The sequence below is a fragment of the Myodes glareolus genome, chromosome 14, assembly GCF_982192425.1.
Source record: "Myodes glareolus chromosome 14, mMyoGla1.1, whole genome shotgun sequence".
Taxonomy (NCBI): Eukaryota; Metazoa; Chordata; class Mammalia; order Rodentia; family Cricetidae; genus Myodes; species Myodes glareolus.
In genome coordinates, this window is record NC_142039.1 from 8,140,583 (window position 1) to 8,159,639 (window position 19,057).

The 19,057-nt window shown below is 42.3% G+C and overlaps 1 protein-coding gene across 1 annotated transcript in view; it reads left to right on the top strand.

The window, feature by feature from the left end:
- Positions 1 to 19,057, top strand: part of C14H10orf67 (chromosome 14 C10orf67 homolog) — a 121,442-nt gene that overhangs the window by 26,806 nt on the left and 75,579 nt on the right. The window contains exons 4-7 of the mRNA XM_048461172.3: positions 758 to 832; positions 11,174 to 11,308; positions 16,870 to 17,017; positions 18,099 to 18,157. Coding sequence (XP_048317129.3) covers positions 758 to 832; positions 11,174 to 11,308; positions 16,870 to 17,017; positions 18,099 to 18,157 — 417 coding nt within the window. The remainder of the gene's footprint in view (positions 1 to 757; positions 833 to 11,173; positions 11,309 to 16,869; positions 17,018 to 18,098; positions 18,158 to 19,057) is intronic.

The following is a 19,057-nucleotide window of genomic DNA, read 5'->3' on the forward strand; positions in this document are numbered from 1 at the left end:
ATATTTAAATTCCATCCTTTCTGACTCTAATACCTGTTTGTTGTTTACACAGCATGCCAGACTCAGAATGGATATGAGAATCAGAGTATTTTTTTAAGAAATGTTCATTTTTAACCTAAGCAGATATTATCAAATTTATTAGAAGAACAAAATTATTATAGCCTATCTATCAGCAAAGCTAACCTTTTATGAAGTTATTCCATCAAAAAGTAGAACTGGGCACTAGAGAGATGAGTCAGTGGTTGAGAGGGTGGCTCTTCTTTTAGAGGACTGTGGTTTGAGTCCCGATCCCCACATGGCAGTTCACAGCCATCTCTAACTTCAGTCCTATGGGTTCTGACTCCCTTTTTGTGGGCACCAGGCACACAAGGGGTACACAGCTGTACATGCAGGAAAACACACACACACACACACACACACACAAAGTTAAAATTAAAAACAAAAAAAGTATACAGACTACACAACAATGTGAATGTAAATAGATCTTATTCCTTTTCCAAGCAGTTCTAGGAAGAGTCTGTAAGACTTTAGTTGATGTGTACAGTGAAACATTGTCAAGTTGTTCTGTATTTTATCCACAGCCCCTTTGTATTGCTCTGGGGTAATCACAAATGAAAATTAAATATGCTACAACAGCTTCAGTATAGAAGAAAATGATGATAAATTGAAATTCTCAAGAGACTGATGGTGAATGGCTGCTATGCCTTCTTCCCCAGGAGGTGCCGTGGTACTTACTACATTTGTCTTTGGTTTGCAGGCAGAAGACACCATGAGGAAAAGCTTTCAACAGCAGTTATGTGATGCCATCGCTGTTATCCGAGGGGCGTACATGGTGGGTGCTGAGTGCTGCCAAGACAAGGCCAGCTCTGGTTCCTGTGTACGCAGGGAGTGGAGCTTGCTTTCAGCTTCCACTCTTTACTTCGAGTTTTGAGGATATGTTTCCTCAAATTTCAGGTCATCTCAGAGAAGTTGGGCTTAGACTATTGATGCACACATTAAGCGCCCCAAAGTCACACTATATGATGACGGGCCAATCTTTAGAGACACTGGAAAACGGCTCTCATTTCCCTAGCACCTGGGCAAGTACCCAAATCATCCGAAGTTCTGTGGTGAAGGTGCGACCAACTAGAAGAAAGACAGATAGCCCTAAGACTAGAGTTCCAAAGACAAAGTCTGAGCTCCCAGTGACGCAGAAGCCTCCCTAAGGACAGGATACTGCTGTGTGCTCAGTACGGTGCTTCACTCTCTCACACAGTGGGAAAGTGCATACTTTCAAAGACGATTTTTAGACTTAGTAAGAACCTTACGACTATCTTTGTATTTACAGCTACAATCCTGTATTTCATTCCCATATACTTCAATAAGTATTTATACTTCTGGTCAATTGGCGTAGTGATCACTGAATGACATTTGGCGTGTCTGCACTTGACTATGTAACCTCATGTTCTGTGCTCTAAGATAAGGACGGTGCCTTTCTCGGTGTGGCCCTTCTCATCATTGAGCATCAATTAGTAACTGTGAGCGGATGCTTTCCTGAGCCTGTTGTGGATGTCAGTGTTGCTTGGTTCTCACCAAACCTCACCAACTGCACATTTTCTCTCTTTTTTAATTGGTGTTTATTGAGCTCTACATTTTTCTCTGCTCCTCTCCCTGACTCATCCCTCCCCCCTTCAACCCTCTCCCAAGGTCCCCATGCTCCCAATTTACTCAGGAAATCTTGTCTTTTTCTACTTCCCATGTAGATTAGGTCTGTGTAAGTCTCTGTTAGTGTCTCCATTGTTGTCTAAGTTCTCTGGGACAACCTCTCCTCTTAAACTCACAGACGCGTTTCCAACTTTGTAGACTGAAAACGTTAGTTCCACCCCAGCTTTCCTTTTACCAATGGCCTGGGCACTGAAAGTCAGGCCTGACCAATGGGACAGCAGGTGAGTTGCTGTAAGGCTTATGGGAAAGGATATGTGCAGATTGAAGAAACTTGCCTTAGTTTGGTTTCTATGGAGCTAAACACCAGAACCGAAAGCCACAGGACAGGAGCTCAAGACACAAGTCTGGAGGCAGGAGCTGAAGCAGAGCTTACTAGTTTGCTCGTCATGGTGTGCTCAGCTTGCTTTCTTATTCAGTCCAGTAGCATTCATAGATATTGGCTCTCCCATATTAGTCATCAATCAGAACAATGCCCCACAGAGTTGCCTATAGGCCAATCTAAGCAAGGCAGCTTTTAAGTTGAGATGACCTCTTCCCAGATAATTCTAGCTTGTGTTAAGTTGGAAAAAAATAAGCACAGAATTCACAGGAAAAAACAGCACCCCTTTTATTTTTTATATTTATGTTTTTATGTGTGACAGTCATAGGACAGCTTTGTGGAGATGGTTCTGTCCTTCCACCTTTATGTGAGTTCTAAGATTTGAACTCAGGGCATCCAACTTAGGTGGCAAGGACCTTTTCGTGCAATGCTGTATTGCCAATCTCTCTGTCTTAATTTTGAGGCAGGGTCTCTCACTAAACCTGGACCTCACTGCTTTATCTAGACTGGATTGTCAACGAGCTCCTAGGCTCTGCCTGTCTCCACTCTCCCGGGTACTGGGGTATTGCAGACTTGGAGCCATACTCCGCTTTCATGAGCATGCTGAGGCTCCAAACACAAGTCTTCCTGCCTCTGCAGTAAGTCCTTTATCTGTCTTTCCTGGCCCATGTCCTCCTTTTACTTTGTTTAATATTTCACTTTCCAATGGGTAGAATGATTACAGCAATGAGTGCACTGAGATTCTTCATAAGTGTTGATGTGGCAAGGTAGGAAGACAGAAGGTCCCTAGTGATGCTACCGAGCAACAGATACAACTTGCCCTTTGCTTGAGATAGTAACCCTTGGTCTTTAAGCTGCTGTCAGTTGGCTGTTCAGTTAATTGCAGGTAAAAACATTCCGAGACCAACTTTCCTGTAAAGAGTCTTTGTGTCTCTGTGCCCCTCTGCTCTTGTGCAACACGACCTTGCTTGCCTCCCAACCAGAGGCGGGGCCTGGCTCCCCTCCTCATAGTCAGAGTGGCCTTAGTGGTTTGATCTAAGCAAGACGGAGATGGAGAGAAACTGCCGGACTTCTGAGGCAAGGCCAGAAGAAATCTTGAAAGTTACCTTCGGGCTCTCAGAAGACAGGCTGTCTTCACTATTCTTCTCTGAGCTCAACTGTTGTGATGAAAAGAGCCCGAGCCACATAGAGAGTCTGGCTATGGGTACTGGGTCTCCATGCTCCTCTGAGCCCAGATTTTTGGTCATCTAAACTCCAGCCTCATATGTATGGGTAGAGAAGCTTCTGGATGATATCAACTCCCAGCAGTTAGAATCCTTCTGTGTGAGGCTATGCACCTGTGTAGCCTCTGCTACACAACTCTGCCATTGCTGCCCCAATTCCCTCTACCATGATGCCAATCAGCATGATAAACATCTGTGTTTTATGTTACTAACTTCGGGAAGGCATGTTATGTATTAGCTGATAAATGGGATAGACCCTTCTGCTCATAGCAACATGCAATTTCTTGATTGTATTTGTCAGAGAGATGTCTTTTCTGATGGTTTTTTACTTGCACAGACTGGATAAGTGCCAGCATAGTATATGTTTTAGAGCAAGTGCTACATAGGTAAACGGCCTGGGTTCAAATTTTGGCTTTGCCACTTCATTGCTATGTGACTTAAGGTAAAGTACTTAATCTGTCTACTTCAGTTTTCTCTACTGTAAAATGAGGATGACAATAGTCCATATGGCACAGACAGATGCGCTCCAAGAGTAAGACAGATTGAGCTTTGCTAAGCATTTAGAATAGTACCCAGATCGCGGCAGGTAAAATCTAAGTGTTACCTAGAGAGCTGCACACGGCCCTCCTGTCTTAGCATGGTGGTGCTTTTCCACTTCTCATGACTGACTGTCTTAACACATAGGCTCACATGCGCATGGCCCTCCTGTCTTAGCATGGTGGTGCTTTTCCACTTCTCATGACTCACTGTCTTAACACATAGGCTCACATGCGCATGGCCCTCCTGTCTTAGCATGGTGGTGCTTTTCAGCTTCTCATGACTGACTGTCTCAGCACATAGGCTCACGGCCTTCTGCCCACTGACTGAGAATCAGATAAAATGTTCTTTCCACCCCAGTACCTACTATTCATATTTATTATGTTGAATCATATGAAATTCCATTTGGGGAAACAAAAAGTCAAATAACTCTTTTATGTGGTACCTAACTTAAATAATTATAGTTATTTTAATAACGCTAAAGCAAAGAAAGCCATAAATCACAGGAGCAATGTATCTTTAAGTAAAACAAATCTTGGCATACAATACGGTCAGATGAATGCTCTATGGTATGGTATGTTAGATACTGACATTATGGAGATGGGGTAGGGGTAAGCAGAGACAGAGATCATAAATAAAGCACAGAATATAAGTGAGCAAGTGCAGAGATAAGCACGTGTAGCAGGACTTAGGGGAGTACCACAAATGAAGACCATTTCTGCTAGTGAACTTTATGCAGACATTCCTGAGGAGGTAGCAAGTGCTTAGAGCAGCAAGAAATCCAATGGAGGTCTAGGCAGACAGTTATATTGGCTTATATCAGAATATTTTTGCTAGTAAGTGATAGAAATCTAACTTACCTGTTACTGTCCCCTTCCTCAAGCCAGTCCAGAACCACACCCAACCCAGGGCATAATGACAAGGAGAGGCCAACCCAGAAGGAGGGGCACTGGTTAAGTAAAAGTGGTTGAGCAAATTGGCTCCCCACATCTAATATCACGTGAAAGAGAAGATAGGGCCTGATCAGAGACCTGTGCATGGCCACTGTCACTGGACAAGGCATTGACCTATATGAGAGCTACTGGTTACATACAGCTTCCGAGATTGAAATGAATAATTCATTCTGTTACTTATGTCTCTGTACTCTTGATATGCCTCCTAAAGTGGTATCATTGGTGATAGAAGGAATTTATCTCAGTCTTATGTTCTTTATTTTATCTTTTTTATTTTTAAAACAATCTTATTTTACATAGCAATCCCAGTACCCTCTCCTTCCCTTCTTCCTGCTCCCCTCACTTTCCTCCCACCCAAGCACCCATCCACTCCTTAGAGAGAGTGAGGCCTCCCACAGAGAGTCAGCAAAGTTGTCACATCACCACATTGAGCATGACCAAGCAGGACCCTCCCACTGAATCTAGGCCTAGGAGCTCCTGCAGGCCAGCCCACCCTTTTCCACAGCATGATGAAGTGTCAACTTACCCCAGAGACATCAGTTTCTTCACAACGTCCAAGGTGACTTGCTGTGGATCTGGCAGGGTCAGTCTTGTGTTCTAAGTGAGAGTTCTTTCTGACTAGATGCTAAGTTCAGTCCTGTCTAGGCATCTAGAGCTGCGCCTGTCCTGGTTGGCTTACCTTAAACGTTGGGATGAAGCATCTCTCCCCATTTTCACCTCATGGAGTCTAAGTGTGTGAAAGGCATCATCAGTATCTTTATTCTGCAGCTGCAGAATACAAGACAGAAAGCATGTTGAGCAAAATGCTCACAGTCATAGGACTGGATAATGTTGGAGTTGGGAGTCATTCTATAGATCACAGGGTTCCTAAGCAGGAGGAAGAGTGGGTGCCTTATCTTTTAAGATGGTCATTTTTGTAACTATTTCAAAGAAGACACTGGACAAAATGAGACAGATACATCCTCCAAAGGGAGACACCACAAAAGTTTTGTTCATGAAAGTCTCTTAGGACCTAGTACAGTGCTTAGCACAATAAAGTTTTTTAGTCAATATTTGATGGAGGAAAATGTTGGGAAAACTATCGAGAAAGAGGACTGGAAAAGAATAAGGGAAGATGTACATAATCCATAGGGACTTGAGTGGTGACTGGGTGGTGAATAGGAGGAAGAGAAGTTCTACTTTAACTGAAAAGAATTAGAGGCGTTCCTCAGATACAATGTGTAGACATAGTTGTATTCCCAAGTGAACAATCAGAGATGGGTCTGGAAATGGGAATGGAGAGTGGGGAATGGTGGATTGGGTGTTAAATACTAATGAGCTAGTCATTGGTTGACAGGTATGATGGTGGCATGTGACTGGGTAAAGAAACATACCTAACTCGAGACCTTCCCAGCTCAATAAGGCTGTGTAGGACTCCCTCAGGAGCACCCGAATACATGAGTAGATAAGAGGACAGCAAACTACTGTTTTCACTATTTTGGTTGATGTATAAAAATTTCCACCAGAAAAGAACAGACATACTTGAAAGTTGTTTTAACTCTTTCTAATTTTTATCTACACATTTTGTATGTATGTATGTATATAAACATGAGTGTGTGTGCCCATGCAGAGGTCAGAGGAGGATGTTAAGAGTTCTGCTTTTGTTGTCCTCTGCTTAACTGGTTGAGACAGGATCTCTCACTGACCCTGGCATTGCCCTTTTGCATCTCTGTGGCCTGGAAATCCTCCTGTCTGTGCCTCAGCACCGGTAACATACACACAACATGTCTGGTTTTTACATGGGTGCTGGGGATCTGAACTCAGGCCCTCACACTTGTACAACTCTTAATGGAGTTGTCTCTCCAGTGTCCACATTACCTTTAAACACGCATTAGTACATTTGCATACACTTATAGTGTGTGCTTCATATTTTATATACCTTCTGTTTTTGAGGTTCTGATAAATGTCTCTCACAAGTACTAGCCCTCACTCACGAGATGACATTTGCTTTTGAGTTTTATAATTCTTAACTATGAATTCATGCCCTTTTGAGTTCCTTGAGCCCCAGGATAGAGGGAGCTTTCTTCAGAGAACATTTGCATTTGCTCCTGTGAGACTCTACGGGTCTGTGTAGACTATAATGTCTTTCTCACACACAAAGAATTCTCCAGAACCTTTGTTTACAGCGCAAGAGTAATTCAGAAATCTATGGTTTGTTAGAACAAGTTTTAATCATCAGTCATTTCTTCAATAATTCCTGGAATACTGTTTTTAATAGATATCAAATGTTCAAAACTATGGCAAAGTAATGGGTGTCACTCTTTATATGTACAATTTCTATTTCTGGGAGTGGAAGCAGAAATGCCTAAATTCTGCCTGTTGCCAAGTTTTCATAAGCATATGTTAGTGCAGAGTTTTTAACCAAGCCCGCACTAGTGAGGTTAGTTGCCTTGTTAGATTAAAACATTTGTCTCTGTAAGGTTAAATTAAAACAATTATTTGAATCTTCACTCAGACGTGTTAGCTTTGATTTGACTTATGACCTCACAAGCCTTGCTAATCCTAGCCACCCGCTTTGCTCAGGATTAATCATAAGAGAACAGTTGAGCCTGGAAAATACAGCAGCCACAGGTCTGTGCTCTTTAGCAGAGGACAAGCATAACTGGCTCTCTGCTGCCCCCTAGAGGCCAGTTAAGGATGTAGTTACTTCTCCCAGCTCTGGAGTGTGGTGGCTCTTAAACTTACTTACTTTTAAGTATTTGTGGGAGATCTTACACTGTTTTTACTTGCAAAAAGAAAACTTTAAAAAGCAATATCATTTCTATATGTTTCATTTTTAGGAAGGTATTGTTTAATCTATACTTCTGATTTAAAAAATGAAGCTACTGTCAGTATGTCAAATGGGATTTTAATACCAAGATTTAGTGTCTATAAAACCTATAAAACAGAGAGAGAAGGCCATTACCAGTCTTCAGCTGCTAACCGTCACTTTAGATACCATTTACTGGACAGCTTCCTTTTCCCTTCATATTTGATCTTTTCCTTCTTGTTAGCTTTAGATTCACTTCAAGTCTGTCTGGATATTTTGTGGCCCTATATGAAAATTATGAAAAAAAAAAGGAAGGAAGGAAGGGAAGAAGGGAGGGAGGGAAAGAGAGAGAGAGAGAAAGAGAGAGAGAGAGAGAGAGAGAGAGAGAAGCTAGTCTAGTGTTGTGACGTGAGCCTTTGATCCCAGACTTGGGATTAAGCAGTCACTGTGAGTTTGAAGCCAGCCAGGTTTATATCACTAGTTCCAGGCCAGACAGGAATACTTAATGAGATACTATCTCAAATGAACAAGTGAAATGATATATTTACTCTGAATTGCAGATTTTTAGCACTTTTTGAATTAATAGTGTGTGTGTGTGTGTGTGTGTGTGTGTTTTGCTGGAGATGGAATCCAGGGCCTTATGACTAGGCAAGTGTATGGTGAGTTTTGTTTTTAGTCTATCTCTTCTTTATGATTTTTCTTAGCATGTTTCATTTTTTCAAATAAACTAAAATAATTTGGAGGATTATTTCATCTTCAACAAAACTTCTCTGTTTGCATGTTCTTTTTAAGCTTGTTCAAGGTCAGAAATTATCCATAAATTGTGGGAGTGGTTTTATCATTTATATCATTCAATTTCCCCCACTAATAATGTGACTCATTTCTGTTTTCTATATTTCAAAAACTTTTTATAGTGTTATTCATATAAGTTATAGATGTTTTATATAGCCAAGTTTTTCCTAGGTGTAATAGTTTATTTCTTCAGAAGGTGTAGTCTTTTCTGTCACATTTTTATGACTTATTCCTAGTGTACAATGAAGTCATTTAGCAGTTTTATTAAATGCAGTTTACATAGCAGAAGATGTAGAATTTAATGGTGGTGTGCAATCAGCGCCACAATTCAGTTTTAGAAGATTTCACTACACCTTGAATCCAGTGGTTCTACCTTCGGGGGCTTCCTCGGCTCGTCAAGGGAAGAGAATGGGTCTTCCAAGGAGTCTCAGGGAGGAAGAGCTCCTGGCTTGCTGATGCATTTGCTTTGGGGTTGTTGTTGTTGTTGTTGTTGTTGTTATTCCAAAAGGTCACTACTCTCTTTGGTGAAGAAGTGTTTCATATATGTAGGATGGTCTAAGCTCCTTGGCGTGAGACAGAAGATCACCACCTCGCCTCATTTCTGTCATTCTATAATTTATCCAAACCTTCATCCTCGGACAATACCAAGCTATTTGAGGTCATTTGCCTTCCTCTAAACACCTCAGGTTATTTATTAGCCACCGCCCTGGAATTTTCACATATTTTTCTTCTTTTCTATTTCTCATATAATCAAATCTACCGTTTTCTTACTGAACTTTTATGTTTGATCTATTATTAAAAGTGAAATATTAGCCTAGGGGAGTAGCTCAGTGGTGGAGTGTTTAGTTAGCATGTGTAAAGTTCTAGGTTCAACCCCAAGGGGACAAAAAAATTTATCATTTTGCTACTTTTTTCTTAAATTGTTAATATCTATCTTATATATTTCAGTTTTCCAAAGCTGAGTGCTTAAACATTTATGATGTTACATCCTTTACATAAATTGATTCATTATTATGCAGTGACCTCTGTCTCTTGTGAAACCAACTGGACCCAAATTTGTTTTGTTGGATATTAGCGCAGTTGTCCTCCTTCTCTTTAGGTTAGTTATGGGGAGAACCTTGTGCTACCTTAGGGTTTCAGGCCATGTGTGTCCTTCAGGCTAAAGTGGGTCTTTACAGGAAGTACATTGTTGCCCGTTGTTTCTCTTTCATTCCCCCAGGGCTCTACCTTTGACTGGAGACTTCCATTCACTCCCAGCTGCAGTCACTGCCGAAGGGAAGAGCTTGCTCTGGCCGTTCTGCCGGTTGTCCCAGTTTGTGCTTCTTTTGCTCCCCTTCCCCTTTCTTATCGCTTCCGATTTGTTGCCTTCTTTGAAGTCCTATGCTTTGCTTTGTTTTCTTGTTGTCTTTGTGTACCTACCAGAAGATTTTTTTAAAAAATTTCACCTGTGGTTGACAAGAAGCGTGAATAAGATACCTCGTAGTTAAAAGAACCCATTTCCAGGCATGGTGGCCATGCCAGCATCCATAAGCTGGGGTAGGGAGACCATGAGTTCTAGGCCAACAGGTGTTATGTAGAAAACTCTGTGTCAAAAAGCTGAGGGAAGGAGACAGGGAAGGAGGAAGGGATAGTTTTAAGCGAATAGTCACTTCATTTCAATGGCATACAACCCTGAACACTTTAATATTTTCATTCATCCAATATTTTATGCTATTGATGTCACACTTTACATCTTTTAAAATTATTTATTCATTAACTACTTATTGTAGCTATAGTTACTTTTAATAGTTTTGTTCGAACACTCCAGACATGTACCAGGGACAGTGATGAACTTGTGTTCTGCTAGACGCTGGGGATTCAGAGGTACCCCTGGATCGTGCTTTTGTGGGGCTGAAGCTAGGTTATGGGATGCCCCCGGAATAGGAAACTGAACTAATGCTTGCAGGCTTACTTTAGGACGCCTGTGTGAGTATGTCTCCCGATGGGTCTCCGGATGGACAGGGCTGTTTCTGTGCTGGGTGAGATGGACTGGCGTGCAGGGTTAGTCCTGCAATGTGATATGAATCGGTAGACCTTCCTCTGAAGGCACGAAGGTACATACTTCCCCAACAGTGTCTTAGTGGACTGCCACTGTTGAATGACGACCAGGGTTGTTCCAGGGTGTTTCAGGATTTGCCGTGTGGCTAACAGCAATGACTCAAGGGCCTGGAGTAGCATGATTGCTCCTCAGGTCCTGGGACGGTGAGACTGCTCTCAAGTCACAGCTGAGACAGGCATTAGATGGATTTCAAGTTGAGGGTCAGTAAGCATCACAGGCCAGTGGACCTGTTACCTACCAGAAATGTGGGCGGGCTTGCTTCCTCCTAGATTTCTTAGCAACTTATGTTAGTGGTGGGACCAAACCCAGAAGTTTGTGACTGAGTTCACAGTGCAATGAGTCTGCTCATGACTGTTGTGAGAACTGTCATTATTGAGCCTACCACTTGGTATCGACCCACCCTCCCGAATCAGTTCTCTTTGGGGTCAACCAGACTTGTGCACCCCTCCAGCCAAGTAGGCACTTGTCTTGACAAATGGCTACCAAAGTCTGGTGGCTGTGGGAGAGACGCCTGTGGAAAATGTCTATTCTGTGGGAAGCCACCTAATCAGTCTTCTTCCTCTTCTTCACCCTTACATGGCAGATAAAATCAGAACAATGTACCATGCTTTGTGTTTTATCAGATAATGTGTACTTTAATTTAGAATTATTTTCAAAGAAATGTAAGAATGTTATAAAAAATAAAATAAGTCTACAAGATACCAAATTAAAATAAAACAATTTCTGATCAAATTTTTACTGTTCCTCTCTGCCTTCCAGAAATTCTTTGAGATAGAAGAAGAAAAGGCTGCCCTGCAAGATGCAGCAGACATCAAAATGAACGTTCTAACAAAAAAGCTGAAAGAGGAAGAAGAAATTCTTAAGGGCTTAAGAAATGAACTAGAACAATATGAAGTGAGTAGAATTCAAAAGGTTGTAATTTAATTCATTTTTATAATAAATTATAGTTAATAGTAATGGATGTAAATAGGATTGCAGATAGCAATAATTCTGGGTTAAAAAAGAATGAGAACTGGACTGAGGCGATGGCCGAACTGCAAGCATGAGGTTCTGGTTCAGCTCCAGCACCCACAGGAAAGCCAGGCATGGTGGCATGTACCTAGAACCATGGCATTGTGGGCAGGGGCTGAGGCAAGAGAACCCTTAGGGCTTACTGGACACCCTGTCTAGATAAACCAGTGGCCTCCAGGCTCGGTGAGAGTTTCTGTCCCCCCAAATAAGGTAAAGAGTAAAAGAGGAAGACCACTGACGCCCATCTTTTGGTTTCCGCGTCTACAACACAGGTGTGCAGGCACACAAACACACACCCGTCCATAAGGATGTAAACACGTGTGCACACACATATCCACTCAAACAGAAAGATGAAAGGGTTTGATTCGGTGCATCTTGGCACTCACTCTACAATCTAAGCTAGTCCAGAACTTTACTACTCTATGGCACATTCTAGAAAATCTGTAGTAATTATAAAGAGGAACACTATAATTGTCTTCAAGTTTTAATTGATAATGGAAATGAAAGTGCCCACTTACCGGTGCCAAGAAAAATCCTGTTCTGGAGAATAACACTGTGAAATTTTATTGCAACTCCTAAGACTTCCAACCTCTTTGTCATCAAGATGACTGAAAAGGAACAAAGTCAATCTTCCCAAGTCAGCACTTCCAACAAGCCAACTGGGATTGAACAGAATTGAGGTGGGATGGAAAGACAGGAGAAATTATGGGGTGTGGGAAAGATAAAGAGCCCCTTACTCTGGAATTGAGCAGAAGGATCTTGCTAGCTGAGAATCAAGAATTCTAACACAATTTAGCAATATTCATTATAAACGTTACTAACAATGAGTGTTTTGATAGACACTTTGGGGTCCTGAAGGGATAGGGGTTAAGAGTTCTGTTTGCTCTTCCAGAGGACCCATGTTCTGTGCCTAGTACCCATGTTGGGCCATTCACAACCACTTGTAACTCCAGTCCAGGGGATCCGTTGTTTCTGACTTCTACACACACACACACACACACACACACACACATTGGCCACCAATCCAGGTTGAGTCTCCCTTGTCCAAAATTACCTACAGCTGGAAGGGTTTCAGATTTCAGAATTGTAGTGTGTATTTCAGAGAAGTTGGATAACAGGCAGCTGGTGAAAAACATATTACTAAATTCCCTAGAAAGACTTCCCTAAGACTCTTGCTGTGTAATGCTCAATTGTAGCTTTTGACTGCGTTTCTATTTAAAGTTTCATCATGGATAGCTGCCCCCTCTGGTGGCTCAGAAATCCTCTGAGACATTGTTCAATGCTAACCTGTAACTGCATTTGGAGCACAGAATGTAGAGAAAGCCTTAGGATGCCAAGGGGAGGGTCAGCAAATGGTTCAGCAGGTGAAATGCCTGTAGCACAAATCTGAGGGCCTCAGTTCCATCCCTCAAGCTTAAAGGTGAGAGACACGACTCCACAATGTTGCCGTCTGCTCTCCACACCAATACTGTGGCACTTCTGCCCGTCCTCGCCATTTACCCGTACAAACATTACTAGTGAATGATTATTCAGGGGACATCTCGAGGAGTATTTTTGAAAACATGTGAAATAAACTAGCTTTGCCTAGTCTATTTAACACTTGATTGATTCTTCTAATAATCAAATCACATCAGTAACTTATTTATGTTAATAAACAGTCATGCTGTCTCTCCTGGCTTGGTTCTGGGAGGAGTTTGATGAGATTGGCTGGAGAAGGCCAAGTTCAGTAAACAAGGAGCCTAAATTTCCTGTGCAGCCATGGAAGGCAGAAAGGGATTTTCAAGTTACAGAAACCTGGGTTTCCAACGACATCCTTGATCTCAGTTTTCCTGAGAAGAACGTCATTCTAGTTTTTATTCTGTGGGAAATCAGTGTGGCTTATCTGCAGATTTGTGTGTTCTAGTTTGCTGTGCTGTCTGTTGAGCAACCTCCCTGAGAAGTGTAAAGAAAGCTACCCCATTGCAGTATGTCTGTGTGCCTGTGTGTGCACTCACGCCTGCCTGTGCACAGCACATACCGACTTTAGTTTCAGCTGGAGTCCTTGTACTGTATGGGCTTTTCATTTTTTCTTCTTACCCCAACGTGGCCAAGCTGTGCAGCCATCATCACCCACCCTCCACTGATGAACAAATCTGCTTGTTGCTAACAGCACTGGGACGGAGCTGTCATTCAAGGATGGCCACTCTGCAGGGCTGCGCTGTCCTAGGGTGCCACTTTCCTGGCTGTCACTCATTTGGGAAGCACCTGCTCTTCTGTGTGGCTGTCACGAAGCAAGAGCACACATCACAGCCCTGCTCCCCTCCACTCCCACCATCCACAGATTGAGATGTCCGAGTGCCATCCGTGGAGTCTGGAGAATTGAGATGCTAACGTCACAGAAGAGAACTGCTGAGAGCTCCGAGACAGGAATTTCTCAGACCCTGGCTCGTATGCATTACCTGCAGAGATGGCTCAGATACAGACCAGCACAGGAGGTCTGGGCTGGAACCTGAGACGCCACCTCTCCAGCATGTTCACACATGATGCCTAGGCTCTCAGGCAAGAGCCCATCAAGAGAACGAAGGTTCTGCATGGTCCTGCTCTGGGAAGCACTTCTTTTTCGAATCAGCTTGGAGTTCTGAGACCTGAAATCAGACAAACTGTGAACATTATGCATATTCACAAGAGAAATTGCATTTATCCCACCAATTAAAGGCCTCATTTTCATAAAATGAAAGAAAAACAAGAGAAGGGAAAGTACCTTCATGAATGTCAAATTCCAAGATGATTGTGGATGATGCGATCTTGGCTGAACCTATAAGGAACCAGCTAACTCTCCTTTAATGATCTGTGTCTTCCTCAACCTTGTTTTATGAATGCAGTTTATTTTTAAGGAAATTCATGGTTTAAGCAAGCCAGAGCTAGCAATGTGGGGCAGATGGCAGAAAGAACATCATCACAAAACTTGCCACTTGAGTGTGAGAGAGGAAGGCAGCAGCCAGGACTAAGGCTTTGTTCCCTTTGCTAATGAAGTGTCCTCGTTTCCCTGGGTGTCTGAATAGATAATTACTTGCAGTTCCTACAGCTGACAGATGGTGGGGACAGAGCTAAAGACTCACCTCTGGAGAACCAGGGCTGCAGATGGCTTCACTGAGGAAGAGTGCCTCACTTTAGTGGGTTTTCCTTGAATCTTGCTTTCCCACACAGAGGCTCAGAAAACATATTAGCTGGGAGCTGCTCTTACTTTAATCTTCATCTGATTTGCTCAAATAGTTCTTAGGTTATGGACAATAACAGACATCCATGTAACCCTCTATGGATGGCCTTGAATTGCCAGCTGTCATGTCAAATACACGCTTAAATAGATCCAAGCTGGTGTTGTTCGACATATACAGCATATATATGTATGTGTGTGTATATATATAATCCTTTAGACCATAAACACATTCTGTAATTGTCTTAACTTTAACGATGTGAGACGTAGAAATACTGATCCTCTCTTTTTTTTTTTTTTTTTTGAGAAAACCATGCTGTTTCTTAACCGTTCATTAGATCAGTTAGCTCCTTCCGTTCCGCATGTTAGGATCTGAGCACTATGGTTGTCTAGCTAGAAGGGTAAAGAATTCAAGAGCAAGGGCTTAAGGGATGCCTCAGTGGTTAAGAGCACTGGTTACTCTTCCTGAGGACTGCATTCAATGCCCAGCACCCACATGGAAGCCTACAACTGTCTATAACTCCAGTTTCAGGGATCCAACATCTTCTTCTGACCTCCAATAGCACCAGGTAGACATGGCACAGACATACATGCAGGCAAAATACTCATACACATAAATCAGTACATAAGGAACTAAATAAATCTCAGTGGGATAGCCAGGCTGGGCTATAGAATACTAGCCTGTTCCAATGACAATAAATAAAATTAGTTATTATTATGCTGGGATTGCCTAAATACAGTAAAGGTTCAAAAGCACAAAGATTTGTAATTTGTATACCCAAGCTTGGTATAAAACTCAACAGCATATTCAAATGTTATTAAGTCCAATGTATATGATTACAATTCTATTAGTAAGTCACTAATTTAAAAGGGTTTGTTAATGTACTACAAAATATTTCAATGCTTGTTTTTCTTTTAAAAAATTATGATCACAGGGAGAAATGTTTTAATAATTTACTTTCTGGTTTCTCTAAAGCTAAGTCAGAGTACAGTCCTAGAAGAAAATCGATGCATTGGAAATATCACTTTGTTTTTGAGTGTCTATTTATTCTTATTTATCTACAATCATGGAATTACTGTAAAAGGAACGACTCATAATTCAGCTAAGATTACTTTGAAGCTCAAAAGTATTTTCAAGTCCATGGGAATTTCAAAGCAAGATATGTAGAATTGTTTTTCTATCTTAGCATAATAATACAACCGTTATTTTTAAATTGCATGATCCGTAATGGAATATAAAATTCTGCACCAGCCTCCATGATCCATGACATCTTAATTTTTTAAAGTGTGTCCATAAAACGTAGACAACCATAGGCGAGTATATTCAAATGTTTTCAATAGCTTTGAAACAGACAAGAGGAAGAAGGAAAAAAAAAGGGTAGCCTCCCCAAATAAACTTCCATTGCATAGGGAAAAGCCTCTGTCATAATGGACATGGCAAGATTTAAACAAAAGACACACATAATAAAAATGTAAATGAGTTTGCTTTGCTAAAACTATAACTTTAAAGTCTTTTGTTGTGAGTTATCCTGAAACCTTCTTACAAGGTAATCACTTTGCATAGAGATTTAAACCCTAGTCTTCAATAGCATTAACTGCCTGCACAGCCCCTGTGACAGGCATGCAAAGCCACGTTAATGTTCAGAATATGAATTGCCTCTGGGTGGCTCCTCCACCCAGAAGAAAACCAACTGTGTGGATATCTGTGCGCCTGATGGGCTCCGTGCGGCTCCCAGCCTGCACACGTCACCCCTTTGACATGTGATGGGCTCCTCATGACACTAGCAGCGCTGACACTGGGAAATGCCACAAAGCAACAAGCCCCCTCCTTAGGCTTGCACTTTGCCACCCCCTGGCGCTGCCCATCCATGGTCTCCCCAGCCTGCCTAGTTACAGGGCATAACGCTTGAGATACTGAGAGAGCAGTGTGGGTGGAGGGGCCCCAGCTGCCTCCCTGGACACAGCCTCCATAATGAATTGACCTGAATGATGAGGGCACACAAACAGTATGATATGCATAATTCCTGTCAATAAAATGTCCCCATGTGCTGGGGTCTTTGTACAGAATGTACTGAGGCCTTTCTTCCAGCCCGTTCTATTTAGTCCCCTTCCTTTTTGCTATTCATATTGTAAGTGTGTAATAGAATTCAGAAAATTATATGATAGAGGCTCTGTATCCGCATTGTCCTAGAGTTGCATATTTAAACCCTTGGTTCCCTGCGTAGAAATATGGAATTCCCTGTCTTTGCAGAACAATTTAGGCAAGGAGGACAGCTCTCCAAGGCTGACTGCAGAAAAAGAACTTATGGAATGCAAGACGGAGAACGAGAGGCTGCTGCAGGTGATTGCAATGCTGGAAGAGGAGGCGCAGATGAGCCTGAAAGAAAACTCGATATTAGGTAACCCTTCCGATGCCTCCATGAAGAACGCGACATGTCACAAACTGTTATGTTTGGCTTTTCCTCTTACGTGTGTTTAGTTACTCACACCTAGAAGACAGCAGTATGATAGTTGTCTTTGTTTTTCTTAAGATAGCTTCCCTTGCTTGGAGCACAGGACCTATCTGTGTTTGTGCGACTGAGCCGTGCCATGTGAATGAACTCAGAGTGTTTGTTTCAAAAAAAACAAAACAAACAAAAATACACATCAGCCTTAGCAGAAAAAAAAAGTGCTAATCAGTTTGTTCTGCTTCGCTCAGAAGTGCTGTAAACAGACATGTGCGCATTTTCCTTCACTATAGCATACATAAGGGAGCACGTTGGGGTATACTTGTGGAGACGCAAGCTCAGCCTCTCCGAACAAAATGCTAGGACTCGCACTCAATTTTTGATCCCAATTATAAACGCAAATTTTCCTTGGGCGCTTTAGATTCCCTTTGGTATAGACAATAAGCATCAATAAAAGTTACATTTTTGTCACCAGAAGTACACTGCTGTAAAGTGCCTTTCAAATGTGACTGCAGCCATTATATTTGTGGTTTTTCGTATGATGCTCTGGTAATCTACAGTGTGAAAGCAGGGCAAAGACTAAGGACACGGGTGTGAGCACTGGTGAGATGAGCCGTGTCACGGTGTCCCTGTGGTACAGGATGACGTGGTGCCACTGTGACGCCGTTTCTCCTCTGATGTGCTGTGATGATGCTTTCTCGGGCTGTGGTCTTTCTTGGCAAATCATAAAAAGCCACCTGCTAAAGCAGTTTGTATTGGCTGGAACTAACAGCAAAGAATGCGCACTGCTATCCTGATGAAAGGCATCCAGCCCTCAGCCACACTTACTTCTTACTCCCGATCTGACTGGCCAACCTAACAGCAGGGAGAGGGCTGTGAATGTCAAGGGCATTTGTGAAGGTCACAGTCCTGCTAGGACTCGTGAACACCACGCCTGCCGGTGCCTCCGCAGCCTGCCCCAAAGCAGGCGCTTTGAATACAGGGGCATACGTGTGTAATTTCATGGTCGGCCTCTCTCTCCTTTTGTTTACAGAGGATGAAATTATATGTCTGAAAGAGATTGCAGACCAGGATCAGCGAACTATTCAAAAGGTACGAACATCTTTTACATTGATAAATGACTCTTTTTAAATTGAAATATCAGCACCATTGGTGAAATGACATCATGTCCGGGGTATCCTCAAATGTAGAGAAAGTTGACTTAAACCTTTCCCCATTATGTCATTTTAACCACGTATTTCCTTATCTGGAATAAAGTGCCTAGTAATAAATAAAAATTCTGACTGAAAACTCTTTGGAGTATTGAAAATCATGTATATGGAGGGTTTCCAACCTTTGCTTGTGAGCACCAATCACTAAAAGTGAGACTACATTGCCACATCTTGTTTTCAGTCCACATGTTGGTTGTTGCTCTTTTCTTGAGTGAGGATGAATTGGCTTATTCTGCTCGGCCAATATGGGTATCATGAGAGCCAAGAATCCCCGGTACACCTGATGCACAGCGCCACAGCAGTAGCTCCTCCCCCAGCCCCCACCGGTGAGCTGCCCAGCTTAAAGTCTCCTGAGCAATGCTCCTCCCCTGTGCATCTCCCCTGTACTGTGATCCCCAGTGCAGACAGCACACTATCTCATCTGTGCTGAGGACCGTGCTCAAAATTCTGAAATACACTCGTCTAGAGATACCTAGAATGAAGAAGCATTTGGAGTTCATAAAATTTACAGATGGAAAGGCAGACCCACATCCCCAGGTTATTCCAAGAAATGTATGTATTTTCCAGTAACCCAGCCAACTATCAATTTTAAGTTAAATTGAAAGTATGGATCTTGGGGCTGGAGAGAAGGCTCAGAGGTTAGTGGCATGACTGTTCTTCCAGAGACCTGGGTTCTGTTCCCAGAACCCAACCAACCAGTTATAACTCAATTTCATGGAATCTGATCCTCTATGTACAGAGCACGCACTTGGACACAGACATACGTGCAAGCAACACAACC